We start from the raw sequence: 17,707 nt of genomic DNA, 5'->3' as shown, positions 1-17,707 counted from the left end.
TGCCCCTACATTCCTCAGATGAGGGAACTGAGGCACAGGACATTAATTATTGCTGAGCTAAGAAGTGGATAGAATCAGAAGGAGAGGCAAAGCTCCTATAGTCTTCTTATTACAGTACATACATCTGCACTGGAGTAGGGTAAGAGGTGAGCAACTAACTTTATTAATTACACTTGGGAAATTTTATTGAAAAAAAATTAAACCATTGGAAATTGTTTAAGACAAAGGCAGCCAGGCCCAGCAGATATCTACAATCATAGTGAGAGACATAGTTTTCTGCTGAAAAGCATCCTCAGGGCTCTTTTCATATCATTGTTCCTTAAGCTGTAGATGAAGGGATTTAGCATGGGACTGACTATAGTATACATCACAGCTGATGCTGTGTCCTTTTGGGCAGTATGGGTGGACATGGGGTTGAAGTACACTCCAATGACTGTTCCATAGAAGAGACAGACCACAGCAAGGTGGGACCCACAAGTATTGAAAGCTTTCTTTTTCCCATGAGTCGATGGGATCTTCAGGACAGTAATGAAAATGCACATGTAGGAGATGAGGATGCCGATAAAGGGCATGACACCTGTTAGTCCTCCTACTGTGTAGACCAACAAGTCATTGAGCAAGGTGTCTGAGCAAGCCATTCTTATGACAATAATGAGATCACAGAAGAAATGAGGGATTTCATTGTGGCCACAGAATGAAAGTCGGGTCAGAGAGACAGCGTGAATCAGAGAATGGATAAAAGCCCAAATCCAGCACACTGCTACTAGAGAGGCACAGACTTTTTGAGTCATGATCATGGTGTAGTGTAATGGGGCACAGATGGCCACATAACGGTCATAGGCCATGGAAGCAAGGATGACACTATCTATTCCTCCAAACCCGATGAAGAAGAACACTTGTGTCAGACACCCAACATAAGAAATTGCTTTATTTCCAGATAGGTAGTTAGCCAACATCTTGGGGACAGAGCTGGATGTGAAGCAAATGTCAACAAGGGACAAATTGGTAAGGAAGAAGTACATGGGGGTATGAAGGTGGGAGTCAGTTCTAATGGCTAGAATGATGAGCAGGTTCCACAGCACTGTGATCAGGTACATAATCAGGAATAGGAAAAATAGAAGTCTCTCTTGTTCTGGCTGGTTTGAAAGTCCTAGGAGGATAAACTCAGAGATGCTTGTTTGATTTCCTCCTTCCATGGATCTGTTGGAAAAGGAGATAAAATTAGAACAGTTCATTTCAAGTTTATTTGAATATTTTTCTATGAATAAAATTAATAAAGATAAGAGTTGGAAGAGGAATGAGATAGTGTGAAAACATTTGATTACATTAAATATTTATGAAATTGAGAGGAGGATTATAATACATTACATTTTCCAAAAACAAGGGTCAAAGAATGACAACAAATATTTTTCTAAACAAAAATTGTTAGCAGTAAATGATTTCAAGAAAAGTTTCAAATCATGATCCAATATTCTGCAATTTCACCTTATACTCTGAAAATTTGGAAGCATCTTGGGAAGATATCTAAGGGGTTTTCCTGTTGATAGAGCTGCAAAGGAAATCCAAAAATAATTGTTTCATTTTTGATGGAAAAGGGAGAAGAGAGTATTTATTAAGAACCTTCTATTTTTCTAAGCACTGTGCTACACACTTTACAAATATTACTTCATTTAATCTTACCTTGAAAAGTTATTCTTTATTTAAAAGGACAAAATGGATAAATGAGTGATTGATATTTAATACTGTATATTTCGACAATATTTTTATAGGAAGAAATCTAAAGAACCAGACAAAGGAAGTATGGTCGATTCAATTATCATCTCAATGGAAATATTCTCAAATCCATTTATTTACCTTCAGCTTCTCCCTTCATCTCTAGGCTTATATCATCAGTTGCCTATTGAAAATCTCAAATAAGTCCAAAGCTGAATTTGTTATCTTTCTCCTAAAAACTTCCTTTATTACCAACTTTCCAATTACTATTGAAGATACCACTTTGTCAGTTTTATAATCCAGGTGTCATCCTCTACTTTCTGTCATCCCTGCCCCATATCCAATGTTTTGCCAAGTCAGGTTGATTTTACTTGCATAAAATCTTTCTTTTATACCTCCTTTTTCTTTGACCCTTCCACCACATTGATGGAGGCTTTAATCTCCTGATACTTTTACTTACTTGTTGGTTTCTCTTCCTTACCTATCTTCTGTTCATTTTTCACTTAGCTATCAAACTGACCTTCCTAAACACCCTGTCTTCTACTTATTTAACAAACTCAAGCCGCTTCATATCACCTTTGGGAAAAATAGAAATCATCTATTTGGTATTCAAAGCCCTTCGTAGGCCACTCCTTTTCTATCTTTCCAGTCTTTATCCATACTTCCCACATATACTCTTGTGGTCCAGTGACTTCAGCTGTCTTGTGGTTTCTCACACAAGATATTCCATCTCCAAACGCCAGAAATTCTCACTAATTGTTCTTTACATTCTCTCCCTCCTTATTTCCATCTTCTGGCTTCCTTGATTCTTTCAAGTTTTAGCTAATATCCCATCTTCTACATGAATATGTGGCTTCCCTTTCCCCTAATTTATTGCCTTCCCTCTATTGATTATCTACAATTTAGATTGAGTGTTTTTGGAGAGCAGAAACTTAGAAAAGTTTTTCTTTGTATTTCTAACATTAAGCAAAATGAACACTAAATATTAATAAATCCATTTGCTAAGGATTAATGCAAAGAGAAAGAGAAACAATACTCTTGTAATAGTTTTTAATAGTCTACCTACCAAGAGCAAATAAATGCACCAAGGCTTTGGGAAACTGATCACAAACTTGGTAGAGAGACAAGAATAGATAATTATGCAAACAAACTGGTGCCCTTTTTCTGTCTATAATACAACAGGTGACATCTTTCTTTTGCATTATTATAATAGTATTTTTTTAAAGAATGCAAGGGAATGTATGATTCTGAATCAACATGATGAAAATGGTTTTTGGGGCAGAAATTATGAGTATCTTGAAATGATGTGACCAGTATAAATGAACATTTATGAAAAAGGACAATGAAAGCATTATCTGATTCATAGTCTAGCTCTTGAACAAGCAAATTTCAAAGAGTTCAGAAAGATGATTTGTATCCCATGAATTACTATTCTACAAGGCAAAAAGGAATGAGATGCACTCAAGAATTAAAATTTTTAAATACAACAGTTGTGAGGAGAAAGAGAAGAAAAAATTCTGTAAAGAAACAAAAAAATGTACAAAGAAAATATACTGACTGACATAGATTTTGAAAATATCTTTTCAGAAGATAAAAGCAAGATCAAGTAATGGAAAATGAATACAAATGTGTGCCCTGGTTACATGAAAATATTTTATCTGGAGTGCTAGAGAATAGAGTCATCTGAGGGTGGTGGTGATATCCAATAATGAATTGTAGTTCAGTCATTTGCAGTTGTATTTAACCCTTGGTGACCCTATTTGTGTTTTTCTTGTCAAACTGGAGTGGTTTGCTGTTTACTTCCCTAGATCATTTTACAACTTAAGGACTGAGGCAAACAGGGTTAAGTGAATTGTATGAGCTATTGTATCTGAGTCTGGATTTGAACTCAGGACTTCCTTACTCTATGCCTGGAGCTGTATCCATGGTGTCACCTCAGTGCCCCTGCCGTATGAAAAAGGACTTTTAAAGTCTTTTTGGAGAAAGAGGAAGACTACATCAAGGATAGATAGGCCATTCAAGGTAGATGGAATAATGAAAATGCTTGGTTGGTTGTAGCAATGTGCTTCATTCTTGACAAGTACCCAAACTACAGCACTATGTTGAGGTCAATATTATAGTATGTCCCACTGTGGCTGATCAAACCATTATGAGCTCAGAAGATTTTATCACAGGTTGGACATAATACATATTAACATTTAGGGTGTAAATGAAAATGCACAAAAAATTCACACATTAAAAAAAGTAGGACTCATGAACTCTTTCTTTAGTTTTGTTTTTTCTGCTAAATGATACGAATAGTTTTTACATGAGGAGAAAGTTCAGAAGACTAGAATAAACATGTTTCACATCTAGGTGTAAGTCAAGGTAAATGAGGGGATGGGAAGAGAGAACATGACTGCCTTTTTTTCCAGTGAATTTTCCAGTGAAGCAGACTTAATTTACTACATGACAAGATCCTGAAAGTTCTAGAGAATGGGGGTGTGGAGCCACTGGTAGAAATTTCTTAGAGATTGTGGAGACAGGGAGAGCTGTTACAGGATAGGATAAGAAAAATAATTCTGAATTTGAACTCAGGTTTATCTAACTCCAAACCTAGTACTACATGCAGTCCACCATTTAGTTACCTATTACTTACTAGTCTACTTGTTGACTAATATTCTCATCTTGTTTTTTTTTCCCCAGAGAAACTATTATTGGAATATATCTGTGTTTGTGCAGTTGCTTTTTGGAACAAAGAAGTAGGACTTGCTATGAATTACTAGTAAATTTCTAGTCGATTAGTAAATTTCTGCACTCAAAATGTTTGTGGCAGCCCTGTTTGTAGTGGCTAGAAACTGGAAATTGAATGGATGCCCATCAATTGGAGAATGGCTGGGTAAATTGTGGTATATGAATGTTATGGAATATTATTGTTTTGTAAGAAATGACCAGCAGGATGAATACAGAGAGGCTTGGAGAGACTTACATGAACTGATGCTAAGTGAAATGAGCAGAACCAGGAGATCATTATACACTTCAATAACGATACTGGATGAGGATATATTCCAATGAAAGTGGATTTCTTTGACAAAGAGACCTAACTCAGTTTCAATTGATAAATGATGGACAGAAGCAGCTACACCCAAAGAAAGAACACTGCAAACTATTTGCATTTTTGTTTTTCTTCCCGGGTTATTTTTACCTTCTGAATCCAATTCTCCCTGTGCAACAAGAGAACTGTTCGGTTCTGCAAACATATATTGTATCTAGGATATACTGCAACATATTTAACATACATAGGACTGCTTGCCATCTAGGGGAGGGGGTGGAGGGAGGAAGGGGAAAAATCGGAACAGAAGCGAGTGCAAGGGATAATGTTGTAAAAAAATACCCTGGCATGGGTTCTGTCAATAAAAAGTTATTATTAAAAAAAAAGTAAATTTCTGCACTGTGAGTACAAGTAAATTGTTAGCAAAATTCTTCTCATTATATTGCCTTTTTAATTTTTTTTGAATTCTATTTGTTATGAACATAGATTCTATTTCTCTGTAACTTCTTGCCATGCTTACACTTATAAGAATATAATTTCTGGGACCAGTCAGTGGCAAGTCTCAGATTAGAGAGATGGAGAGTCTTATGATAAAAAGGTAGCTAGGGTCATTAGATTATAGAGTATTTAGTAAGAAGGCAGAAAAGGTAGGAATGAGTCATTCAAAAAGGTTATAAAGTCAAATGGTGATTTTTATATTTGATTTTAGAAGCAATTGAGAGCCATTGTAGTTTGTGAAATTAGGGATGGGGGTGATATGGTCAGATCTATGTTAAAGGAAGATCAGTTTAATAGCTGAGTGAAGGATAGAGTGGAGTGAGAAGAAATTTGGAACAGGGAAATCCAATAGTTGACTGTTTTTAGCCCTTTTCAACTCCAAAGTTCTATGTTCCAAGTTTCTTTTGAACTTAAGCCTTTTATAGACTTGCATCTCCTCCTGTCTATTTATATACTGAGTCCTTTCCGATTCTGAATTCTAAGTTCTGTTCAATATTTTTTCCTCCTCTTCCTCTTTCTCCTTCTCCTTTTCCTTTTTTTTCTATACTTCCTCCTCTTGTTGGAACTTTTCCCTTTTTTCCCAGTCTTCTCTATTAACTCCTTCCCTCAGCCCACTGTTCTGACTCCAGAGGTCTCTGAGTTGGTTCTACATGGTTCCCTTCATGCTCCATTAATGTCCAGTTCCTTGACCACCAGCCTCATTTTTAGTGGCCACCAGAAAAACAGAGGGAACTCTTTGGATTTAGAAATGGTGCTGCCTGATGTAGATCTAGAAAATTCTTACTCTTGTGGATGCTTCAAGAAAGTGTTTCAGAGTAAAACCTAGAGCTTACTACTTAGTTTAAAATTGACATAATCAGCAGAAAGGAACCATTCTTAAGTATAATGCAGCTCTGGGATGAGAATAAACTCTGGGGAAAAACTGGGATTTTCCTACAGAAGATAGAGTTCTGGACTTACAGACAGGAAGATTTTGAGTTCAAATCCTTTAGCAGACACTTATTAACTGTGTAACTCTGGGGAAATTACTTAATCTTTCCGTGCCTCAGTTATTTCATATGCAAAATAGGGACAATAGCATCATTTTTGCAGGTTTGTTGTGAGAATCAAATGAGCTAACAGAGGTAAAGTGCTTTACAAACCTTGAAATATGATATAAACACTAGCTCTTATATTACTTCAAATGACTTTGTTTAGGAAGAATTGAAGAATTGGGATTTATGGTATTTTGATGTGGAAGGAGTAGCTTTTATTCCCTGATGGTCTTTTCTTTACTGAGCTTTTCTATATGAGCTTCTAGAAATTAGAAGTCTTTTGATAAGGTTATTATTATCATAGAAAGAAAGAGTATTCCTATACAATACAGGATTACCCAGGTTCGTATAAATTCTTAAATCTTAAATCTTACTCATGTTCATGAAAAAACACTCTCATGTGCAAATTTCTGGTGATGATTGACTATTCAGAACAATAATCAAGTAAACTTGAATTGGAGAGAAAAGATTCTATCAAAAGAATTATGTAAGTACCAGAAGTTAGAGAAAATGTATTTCAGTCTCTCAATGAGCAGATGCATTAGGAAGCAGTGATATGAGCTCATAGAACAAAAGAATCTCAGTGAATACTCATACAGATGGAAGAAGAAAATAAAATTCTTCCTTCTTCTGAGTAATAATTTAATTTTATTCTGTTTTAAAGGAATCTTTACAGATGCTTTATTGCACAGCTAACTCCTCTATTACTGGCATGCCCTTTTCTCCATTTTAAGTCCAAGATAAATCAATAGTTTTCAGCACACTATGTTAGCACTGATCTGAACTATTGCTTTCTAATCACAGAACTTTTGTTGCTCCCTCTGCCCCTCAGTTCCTTCAGTCTAACATATTGGTAGCACAAAAGAAACCAGAGGCAAGTTGGGGCAAATTGTGCCCCTCACAGCTTCATGCAGGGAATCAAGGAACCATATAAATTCCAATGAAGCCCATGGCTGATTCTTGAAGGGTCTAATTGATCTTTCATCCTGATTATTTAGCCCAACTGAAGGGAGGGGGGAAAACTCAAGCTGCAAAGTGCTAAAATATTAACAACAAGGCAAAATAAATACATGTTAGTTTCTCTAGCCCCACCATTAAGAGTACCTAAATTTTAGTCTTCCAAGCTCTCATTTTAGAATAGATCTTAATTCTCTTTACTCAGTACATTTACTCTGAATTTAGAAAGCAAAGGTAAGAAATTGAAGGCAAAACAAGTAAGATAAATTAAAACAATAAAACAAAAATACTCAATAATGAGATTTTTTTAAGTTATAGAAATTATTTTTATGGTTCCTTTATGAACTCTAATGAATGAACAACTGATTAATTATATTTTATCATTTTACTTTGAAAATAGTGAATATTAATGTCAACCTTATCTGTATACATGCATATTTAATCCAAAAATTATTTTTGAAATTATCTTGGTACAATAATTTGCCAATTCTTCATTAGTCAGTTTTACATCTGTTCTCCCTTTTGCTATACCAGTGCTGGCAAACATTTCATCCAGGTAAAAGGGAGCAAATTGTTCTATGATGATGACTTTGAATATTGGGGAATAAGGAAAAGCATCTAACTACATTTAAATAATTATTTTAGGCTTTTGGATCAAAGAATGAATGTGCATTTTTAATTTGTATTTTTTAAAAAAGATGTTGGCAGCTTCAAATTTGAAAATTTGGAAACTTCATCTCTTACATGTCTGATGTACAGCTATCAAAAAAAGAACATAAAATTGTGTTTGGCTCATTTATTTAACAAATGGTATTTAATCCCAATCATTCCTCATGTATTTTTTCATCACTTAGTAAAATGCTTGTGAATATTTGTGAATGAATATGAAGTATGTTTGAAATCATATCAAATCATATCAAAAGACTAAACTTTATGAATCTTCCATAGAATTAAAGCATTTTAAAAAAATGGGTTGAGACTGCTCTCCAGAATTTATTGAGTATGAAAAGTTATTTAGCAGAACTATTGGTTCAGCTAAATTGCTAATGGTTAACCAAATTAATTTATGACAAATTGCTAGCTATAATCAAAAGATGTATAACTAATGATACTTCACTAGTTCTTTCAATTATTGAATATTTTGTGATCTAAAAATCTTTCTGGTGGTGCCTGGACAAGAATTAAGTATTTACTTTAATTTCTTATTAACATCTCTAATTGCTTATATTGCCCCTTCTCTCACACACAAAGAATTTTTATCTTTCCAGTGTGTTCACTAAAAAGACTTTAGAAAACTGATCTCTATATGAAATTATTTTTATTTTTGGTCTGTCAGCAATGTACATGACTGTTACTATATTTAGTGATTTTAGTGAATGTTTCCCTAATTAAGAAATTATTGCTTATTTCAAATTTTCTATAAACATGCTGTTTCCCTCCAGGCATGCAAATCTCTCAAAGTTCCAAGTTGTTAGGATCCTTTGAGAAATTTGGAATATTTTGTCCTACTTCTCAGAAAAACTTTTACTCTATGGTCACTAAGTCTTAATATGATTAATATTTTGGAAACCATTTCCTTTTCTCTTAAATTTCAGCTGAACTCCAAAATACTTAAGCAATCTTAAAGTTAAGATTTCTATATGCTGAATATTTCAATATCATCAAACAATATATTCTTGAAGGGTGACAATGTTGTAGTATTATGTTTCCTTCATGGAAATAGGAACTTTCCTTTATACATCTTTGATTGGATATTTTTAATCTCATAAAGTGGATTATTTACAAATGAATGCTATTAAATATGTTACATTATGGTTTAAAATAACTAAAATGTGCTTGAGAAAAAAATAGATTTTTATTAGATAAAACATTTTTGGATGAATTATGGAAATAGATTGGATGGGAAAAAATATTTTGCAGTCCTATCAATAAAGCTAAAAAAAAATAAGAGAAATGTAACATGAAAGTAAAAGAAATTCTGTTTCAATTCTACATATTCAAGTCCCTTTTAGCATGAAGTTTCTAAGATTCTATAACTCATTTCACTATATTACTTTGTATAAGTTTTCTCCCTTGAGATGAATGGTAAGTGCCTTCTGCAGATTCACCTACTTGGATATTTGGTCAGAATCTTCTATTCTGTTCCTGAAGAACCCAGCTCTGGTATCTTCCCTGGTTTCCTCCCCATAGATTGGGGAACTAGCAAATCTATGAGTTCTTCCAGGAAAAAGAGGGCTTGAGATGCCAACTGAAGTGGCATGTGCCAGCATGAATCTGTTCTGCCCACTAGGAAAGGTGAGTAAGTATCAGTGTAGGTGCTTTTACAAAGAGTCCTTGGGTCCAAGGCTCTAATTCCCTGAAGTCCTTGTTAGAAACTATCCCCAAGTAATTGTCCATTTTCTACTTCAGTCTCTTTGGGCTTGGCTTCCTGTGGGGAAGAATTTGAATGAAGTTGTCCAATTTATTTTTACAATACTGCTGTCATAGCAATGCTAAGAGCTGAAATAAATTTTAGCATATAGCCCACTGAAAATCAGGGCTGTGATTCAGACATATATTCTATGTAAACTTTGGTTCAAAGTTCCTTTGGTACACAGCACTACACAACCACAAATTTAGAGCTGTAAGAAATCTCAGAGATCACCTATCTAGTCTGAATTCCTTATTTCAGCAGTGAAGAAATAAAACTTTTGGGCAGTTATGAAAGTGACTTGCTCAAGGTCAAACAGTATCAGAAATCATTTGGAATGATGTAATCTGAATTCATGATGAGTTTCTCCATAAAATACAGTTTCCCCCAGTCATAGCTATCATACATAGTTGCATTTTGTATTTATTTACTTTTGTGATTTATCCCTTTCATGGAGAAAAATTGGGAATTTCAGTATCTAAGAGCAGCCCAGACCCAGCATGTTGAAGCACCTTACCAGCGATTATCTAGTTCTGTGGTCTCATTTTACAATGTAGGAAATGGGGAGTTTGCTGAGTCAGGATCATATAGCTTGCAGTATGAACTGAATTTCTTTTTTTTATTAAAGCTTTTTATTTTCAAAAGATATGCATGAATAATTTTTCAATATTAATGCTTGCAAAATCTTGTGTTCCAATTTTCCCCCCTTTTGCCCTACCCTCTCTCTTAGATGGCACATAATCAAATATATGTTAAACATGGTAAAAATATAGGTTAAATCTAATATATGCATATACTTATACAATTATCTTGCTGCAAAAGAAAAATCAGATCAAAAAGGAAAAAAGTGAGAAAGTAAGTAAAATGCAAGCAAACAATAATAAAAAGAATGTAACTGCTCTGTTGGGATCCACACTCAGTTCCCACAGTCCTCTCTCTGGGTGTAAATGGCTGTCTCCAACACAAGATTGTTGGAACTGGCCTGAATCATCTCATTGTTGAACAGAGCCATATCCATCAGAATTGATCATCTTATAATGTTATTGTTGCCATGATCTCCTGATTCTGGTCATTTCACTTAACATCAGTTCATGTAATTCTCTCCAAGCCTCTCTGAAATCGTCCTGCTGATCATTTCTTATAGAACAATTATATTCCATAACATTCATATACCATAACTTATTCCCCATTCTCCAACTGATGGGCATCCACTCCATTTCCAGTTTCTTGCCACTACAGAAAGGGCTGCCACAGACATTTTTTGCACATGTGGATCCCTTTCCCTACTTTAAGATTTCTTTAGTATGTCAGCCCAGTAGAAACACTGCTGGATCAAAGGGCATGCAGATTTTGATAGTCCTTTGGGCATAGTTCCAAACTGATGAGCTAAATTTCAACCTCAGGTCCTTTGACTCTCTAAATCCAGTGCTGTTTAGATGGGTCATCTCAGGTAGTAGTGGATAGTCAATCAATAAATTATTCAGGCAGGAAGTGTACCAAGTGCTAGGGAATACAAAGAGGGACAAAAGAGGGTTCCTGCCCTCAAGGACCTCACAATGTAATACTATAGAGTATTGGGTCTAGAGTCTGGAAGATTTGAGTTCACATCTGCCCTCAAATACTCCAAAGCTGTGTGAGTGTGATATAGTCACTTAAAATCTATCTACCTCAGTTTTCTCATTTGCAAAATGGGGATAATAGTAGTAGCTACTTCACAGGGCTTTTTTGAGGATCAAATTGGATAATAACATAGCTGTGTATATTCTCTGTGGAAAGATTGTAAAGGGCTTGGTGATACTTTCATGTGTGCCAATGAAAGGCAACTTAGACCCTCTTCTGCACCTACCACTCTCATTTCCCATCACCTGCAATAAGAAGAGTATCCAGTATAATGAAGGGTAATCTTTCCTCTATATATGGACCTTTAATCTCTTGCTGTGCCTGTTTTCTGAGGGAAGAAGACGAGGGAAATTGGTAGGGAGTAGGGAACAGAAAATTTTCCCTTTCCTCCATATGGATGCTCAAGTGATACTTCTTAAGGCTATATCTTACCATATGGCCCATATCTTAGGAATTCTGATAATCTTCAGTGAGTTCTTTAAGATAAAGCACATATGAACTAATCCACACATTTTGTGGAATTGCACAATGTAGAATTATACCTGAAAGTTTTTAAATTGCCCATGCTTTTTGATCCAGGTATACTATTATTAAATCTATTTCCAAAAATGATTATGGAAGCAAAAGAATAACCTATATGTTTTAATATATTTTAAGTAGTTTTATTTGCAGTGGCAAAGAACTGGAAATTGCAGAGATGCCTATCAGTTGGGAAATGGTTACATAAATTACATATGATTGTGATGGAATACTACTGTGGTATAAGAAACAATGACCTCAATAATCTTAGAAAAACATGGACAGATGTGCATGAAATAATGGAGAGTGAAATGAGCAGCACCAAGAGAACATAAAAGTATGTATAGAATGATTTTATATATTTGTATTTAATGGTAATCATCACAATCAGACTGTGTGAAGGAAGAAAACAAAAGAATAAAAGGAATTTACATGATAACTGTCATGTATTTAAAAGAAATAGCAAATATTTTAAAAGATTTTAAAAATAATTTCCTTGAAATGCCTTTCCTTTTGTTTTCCCAAATGAACTTTGTTATTAATTTTTCTAGATCTGTAAAATAATTTCTTGGTAACTTGATTGGTATGGCACTAAATAAATAGGTTAATTTAGGTAGTAATGTCATTTTTATTATATGAGCACTTGAGATTTTTCCAATTGATTAGATCTGACTTTATTTGTGTGGAAAGTGTTTTGTAGTTGTGTTCATATAGTTCCTGACTTTCTCTTGGCAGATAGATTCCCTAATATTTTATAGTATTGATAGTTATTTTGAATGGAATATCTTTTTGTATCTCTTGGTGCTGGACTTTGTTGGTAATGTATAAAAATGCTAATGATCTTTGTGGATATATTTTGTATCTTGCAACTTTACTAAATTTGTGAATTGTTTCTAGTCTTTTTTAGTTGATTCTCTAGGGTTCTCTAAGTATACCATCATATCATCTGCAAAGAGTTATAATTTGGTTTCCTCATTACCTACTGTAATTCCTTTAATGTCTTTTTCTTCTCTTATTGCCAAAGCTAACATTTCTAATAAAATATTGAATAGTAATGGTGAAAGAGGACAGCCTTGCTTCAGTCCTGACCTTATTGGGAATAATTCTAGTTTGTCCCCATTGCATATGATGCTTACTGATGGTTTTAAATAGATGCTAGTGATCATTTTAAGGAAAAGTCCATTTATTCCTATATTCTCCAGTGTTTTTAATAAGAATGGATGTTTGATTTTATCAAATGCTTTTTCTGCATCTATTGAGATAATCATATGATTTTTATTAGTTTGGTTATTGATGCAATCAATTACAGCAATAGTCTTCCTAATATTGAATTAACCCCGCATTCCTGATATAACTCCTACTTGGTCATGGTGTATTATTCTGGTGATAATTTGTTCTAATCTCTTTGCTAATATTTTATTTAATATTTTTGCATCAATACTTATTAGGGAAATTGGTCTATAATTTTATTTCTCTGTTTTGAACCTACCTGGTTTTGGTATCAGAAGCATATCTGTGTCATAAAAAGAATTTCATCGCACTCTTTCCCTATTTCTCAAATATTTTGAATAGTATTGGAATTAATTGTTCTTAAATATGTGGTAGAATTCACATGTAAATCCATCTGGGCCTGGAGATTTTTTCTTATGGAATTGATTAATAGCTTGTTCAATTTCTTTTTCAAAAATGGGATTATTTAAATAATTTGTTTCCTCTTCTGTTAACCTGGGCAGTCTATATTTTTCTAAGTATTCATCTATTTCACTTAGATTATCAGATTTATTGACATAGAGTTGGATGAAATAAGTCCTAATTATTGCGCTAATTTTCTCTTCAGTGGTGAAAAGTTCTCCCTTTTCATTTTTGATACTAACGATTTGATTTTCTTCTTTCTTTTTTTGTAATCAAATTACCTAAAGGTTTATTTATTTTCTTGTTTTTTCATAAAACTAATTCTTAGTTTTGTTTATTAATTCAACAGTTTTCTTACTTTCAGTGTTATTAATCTTTCCTTTTATTTTGAGAATTTTAAATTTGGTATGTAATTGGAGGTTTTTACTTTGTTCATTTTCTAGTTTTATTTTTTAGTTGCATGCTGAATTCATTGATCTTCTCTTTCTCTATTTTATGAAAATAAGCATCTAGAGACATAAAACTTTCCCTAAGAACTGCTTTGGCTGCATTCCATAAATTTTGGTGTGTTTTCTCATTTTTGTCATTCTCTTAGATGAAATTACTGATGTCTATTGTTTCATCCACCTCTTCTTTAGGATTAGATTATTTAGTTTCCAATTAATTTTTGGTCTATTTTCTCCTGATCTTTTATTGTATGTGATTTTTATTGTGTCATGATATGAAAAAAAATGCATTTACTATTTCTGCCTTTCTGCATTTGATTTTGAGGATTTTATGCCCTAATAAATACACTATCAATTTTTGATTAGGTTCCATGTATTACTGAGAAAAAACATTTTCTTTTCTGTCTCCATTTAATTTTCTTCAAAGATCTAATTCTTTTTGCAGTTCTCTTAACTTCTACTCCAGGAATTTGGATGCTATACCACTTGATACATATATATTTATTATTGATTTAACTCCATTATCTATGGTATCTTTTAGCAAGATGTAGCTTCCTTCCTTGTTTCTCTTAGATTACTTTTGCTTTTGCTTGATCTGAGATCAGGATTGCTGCCCCTACTTTTTTTTTTTTAACTTTAGCTTAAGCATAATAGATTATGCTCCAGACTTTTACTTTTACTCTGAATGTATCCCTCTGCTTTAAATGTGTTTCTTGTACACAACATACTGTAGGATTCTGGCTTTTAATCCAGTCTACTCTCCATTTCTATTTTATGGGAGAGTTCATCCCATTCACATTCACAGTTAAAATTAATAATTCTGTATTTCACCATCTTGTTTTCCCCAAGTTATACTTTTCTCTTTCCTTTCCCACTTTCCCTCCTTTCTAGTATTTTGCTTCTGTTTATTACCTCCTCAAAAAGCCCTCTCATTTTACAGCCCTTCCCCTTTTCTTATCCCTTTCCCCTTCTACTTCTCTTCTACCTTCTATTAGCCTCTCTTTTTCCTTTCCCCTTTCCCTTCCTACTTTTCTATAAAGTGAAACCAGTTTCTCTGTGAAGCTAAATATTTATGATATTCTCTTTTTGAATCAAATCTCATGAACGTAATATTCACATAATGCTCATCCCCCCTCCTTTCTTTTCCTCAATTGTAATAGGTCTTTTTTCCTCTTCATGAGATGTAATTTACCCCATTTAACTCCATTTTCCTTTTCTTCCAGTAGAATTTCCTTTCCTCCTTTAGTTTTTTATGTCATTATAATAAAATTAAATTATACCTACACCTTCTAAGTATACTCATAATAGAGATACAGAGCTCAGGAATTAAATATGTGATTTTCCCAAATAGGGAATATAAGTTTTTTAACTTTAAAAGGAAGTTATTTGTTTCCTTTCCTTTCTACCTTTTTATGCTTCTCTTGAGTTCTGTATTTGAAGACCAAATTTTCTGTTCATTTCTGATCTTTTCATCAGAAATAAATGAAATCAACCTCTTTCATTAAAGGTCCACCTTTCCTCCTGAAACACAATGCTCAGTTTTGTTGGATAGTTGATTCTTGGCTGCAATCCAAGTTCCTTTACCTTTCAGAATATCAGATTCCAGGCCCTTCAGTCCTTTAAAGTGAAAGCTTCTAGGTCCTGGTTAATCCTGATATTTGGGTAATCAATATTTGAATTGTTTCCTTCTGGCTGCTTGCAATATTTTTTCTTGATGTGATGATTCTGAAATTTAGCTACAATATTCCTTGGAGTTTTCATTTTGATGTCTCTTTTAGGAAATGATCAGTGAATTCTTTCAATGGATATTATACCCTCTGTTTCTAGGTCATCAGGATAGTTTTCCTTGGTGATTTCCTGAAAGATGATGTCTAGGTTCTTTTTTTTCATCATGGTTTTCAGAAAGGCCAATTATTCTTAGATTGTCTCTTCTAAATCTATTTTCTAGGTCAGTTGTTTTTCCAATGAGGTATTTTACATTTTCTTTTCTTTTTTCTTTTCCCTGGTTTTGTTTGATTGATTTCTGAAATCTCATTGAGTCATTCACTTCCATTTCTTCAACTCTAATTTTTAGTGAATTTTTTTTAAGTTAGCTTTTTAATCTCCTTTTGCATTTGGCCAATTGAACTTTTAAATGAGGTGTTTTGTTTATTGAATTTTTTTTTCCATTTCACAAATTCTGTTTCTCAATGATTTGTTTTCTTTTTCAAATCCATTTTGTAAGGAGTAATATTCTTTTTACATTTCATCAAATCAATTTTGTAAGGAATTATATGATTTTTCCATTTCATTAAATCTATTTTTAAAGAGTTTTCTTCAAATAATTTCTGTTTCTTTTTCAAATTCTCTTGCAAAATTTTCATTTCCTTTCCCCATTTTTCTTCTGACTCTCTTTTAGGATCCTTTTTGAATTCCTGTAAGAGAGTCTTCTTAGATGGGGATTGACTCATATCTCCCCTTGGGGCTCCATTTGGAGACAATTTGCCTTTAGGATCCTCAGGATTTGAGATCTGTTCTCTTTCTCCATAAAAGCTAGTATAGTCAGAGTTCTTTCTGCTTTTTTGCTCTTTTTTTTTTTTAAAGTTGTGATCTGCTCTTAGGACAAAGGGGAAATGTCCCAAGCTTTCTCTATGGATAGCTTTTATGCTGCTCTGGGCCAGTGCTGCAAACTTTCTTCCAGTTCTGAGTGGTATGGCCGAGTTCTGTGTTATTCTGGGGTTCAGAGGCTCACTATTTGATTTTTGTATTTGCACTGAATGTCTCACAAGTAATCTGCTGATACCTTGTCTTGTAACTAGGATAGAGTAATCAATGCTGCTGTATTTTGATTAAGAGCATCCCACTAGATTTCCAGGCACCTGGATGACAAACTGCTCAGGATCCCTGCACAGCACCTGGAGTGGACCATCTCCATCTTTTTCTCCTCCCCCAGATTGAAACAGACTTTTTTCCTGAATGTCTTCCCAAATATCTTTTGCTGGAAATTTGTTACACTCCAAATATTTGTGAGTTCTGCTGCTCCTAAACCATTTCAGAGGCTTGATCTGGTGTTGATCTGAGGATGTCAGGGATGGCTCACCACTATCTTGGTTCCACTCCACCCATTTAATCCTACATAGTAGAATTATCCAATGCCAGCAATGGAAAAATACTTTAAGATGACCTAACCAGGGTTTCTTAACCTTTTCCAACTTTTGACCCTTTTTCGCCAGAGAAACTTTTATGTGATTTTGGCTATATGAATATATAAAATAAGTGAACAATGAATGAATTTATATATTTACATAGCCATGTAACTGGCAATAAATCATAATTTAATGACCCCCCACATTCAGTTATATGATCCCTTATGGGAATGTGATTCACAGTTTAAAAAGCTTTGATTTAGACTATATCTCATTGTATTTGTTTTAAAATTTTATTGACAATTTTTTTCATAATTTTACTTACTGAAGGTCTCTTGTTTTTCCCAGCAAATAATCTCTTGCAAAAAAACAAAAAAACAAAACAAAAACAAAAAGAAAGGGAAAAAGCTGTTTAGCAAAACCAACAAATCTATCAACTGACAATATATCTAGTATCATACACCTATAATCCCTCATGAAAAAAAGAGGAAGGTATATTTTTCTCAAATTTTTCTAGCCCCAAGATTGTTCATTAAAATTACACATCATTCTCCCCTTCTTTTTTGGTTCTTTCAATTTACATTATTATGATTATGTTTATTTTTCTTCTGTTCAATTTACTTTACCCTGATGAGTTCCTATAATTTTTCCTATACTTTCCTGAATTTTCTTTATATTCATGACTTTTTAAAAGGCAGCAATATTTTGTATTTAAAGCAGAT

The 17,707-nt window shown here is 33.7% G+C and overlaps 1 protein-coding gene across 1 annotated transcript; it reads right to left on the bottom strand.

Annotated features, from left to right (window-relative positions):
* Window positions 1-254: 254 nt before the first annotated feature.
* Window positions 255-1,196, bottom strand: LOC127543420 (olfactory receptor 1361-like). The gene has a single exon (XM_051969505.1). It carries the CDS (start codon window positions 1,194-1,196, stop codon window positions 255-257), a length of 942 nt encoding a protein of 313 aa, XP_051825465.1.
* Between the last annotated feature and the right edge of the window lie 16,511 nt (window positions 1,197-17,707).

This window comes from Antechinus flavipes, chromosome 1 (assembly GCF_016432865.1).
Source record: "Antechinus flavipes isolate AdamAnt ecotype Samford, QLD, Australia chromosome 1, AdamAnt_v2, whole genome shotgun sequence".
NCBI lineage: Eukaryota > Metazoa > Chordata > Mammalia > Dasyuromorphia > Dasyuridae > Antechinus > Antechinus flavipes.
The sequence above is the reverse complement of the archived record's forward strand: the minus strand, read 5'-3'. Positions and strand labels throughout refer to the sequence as shown.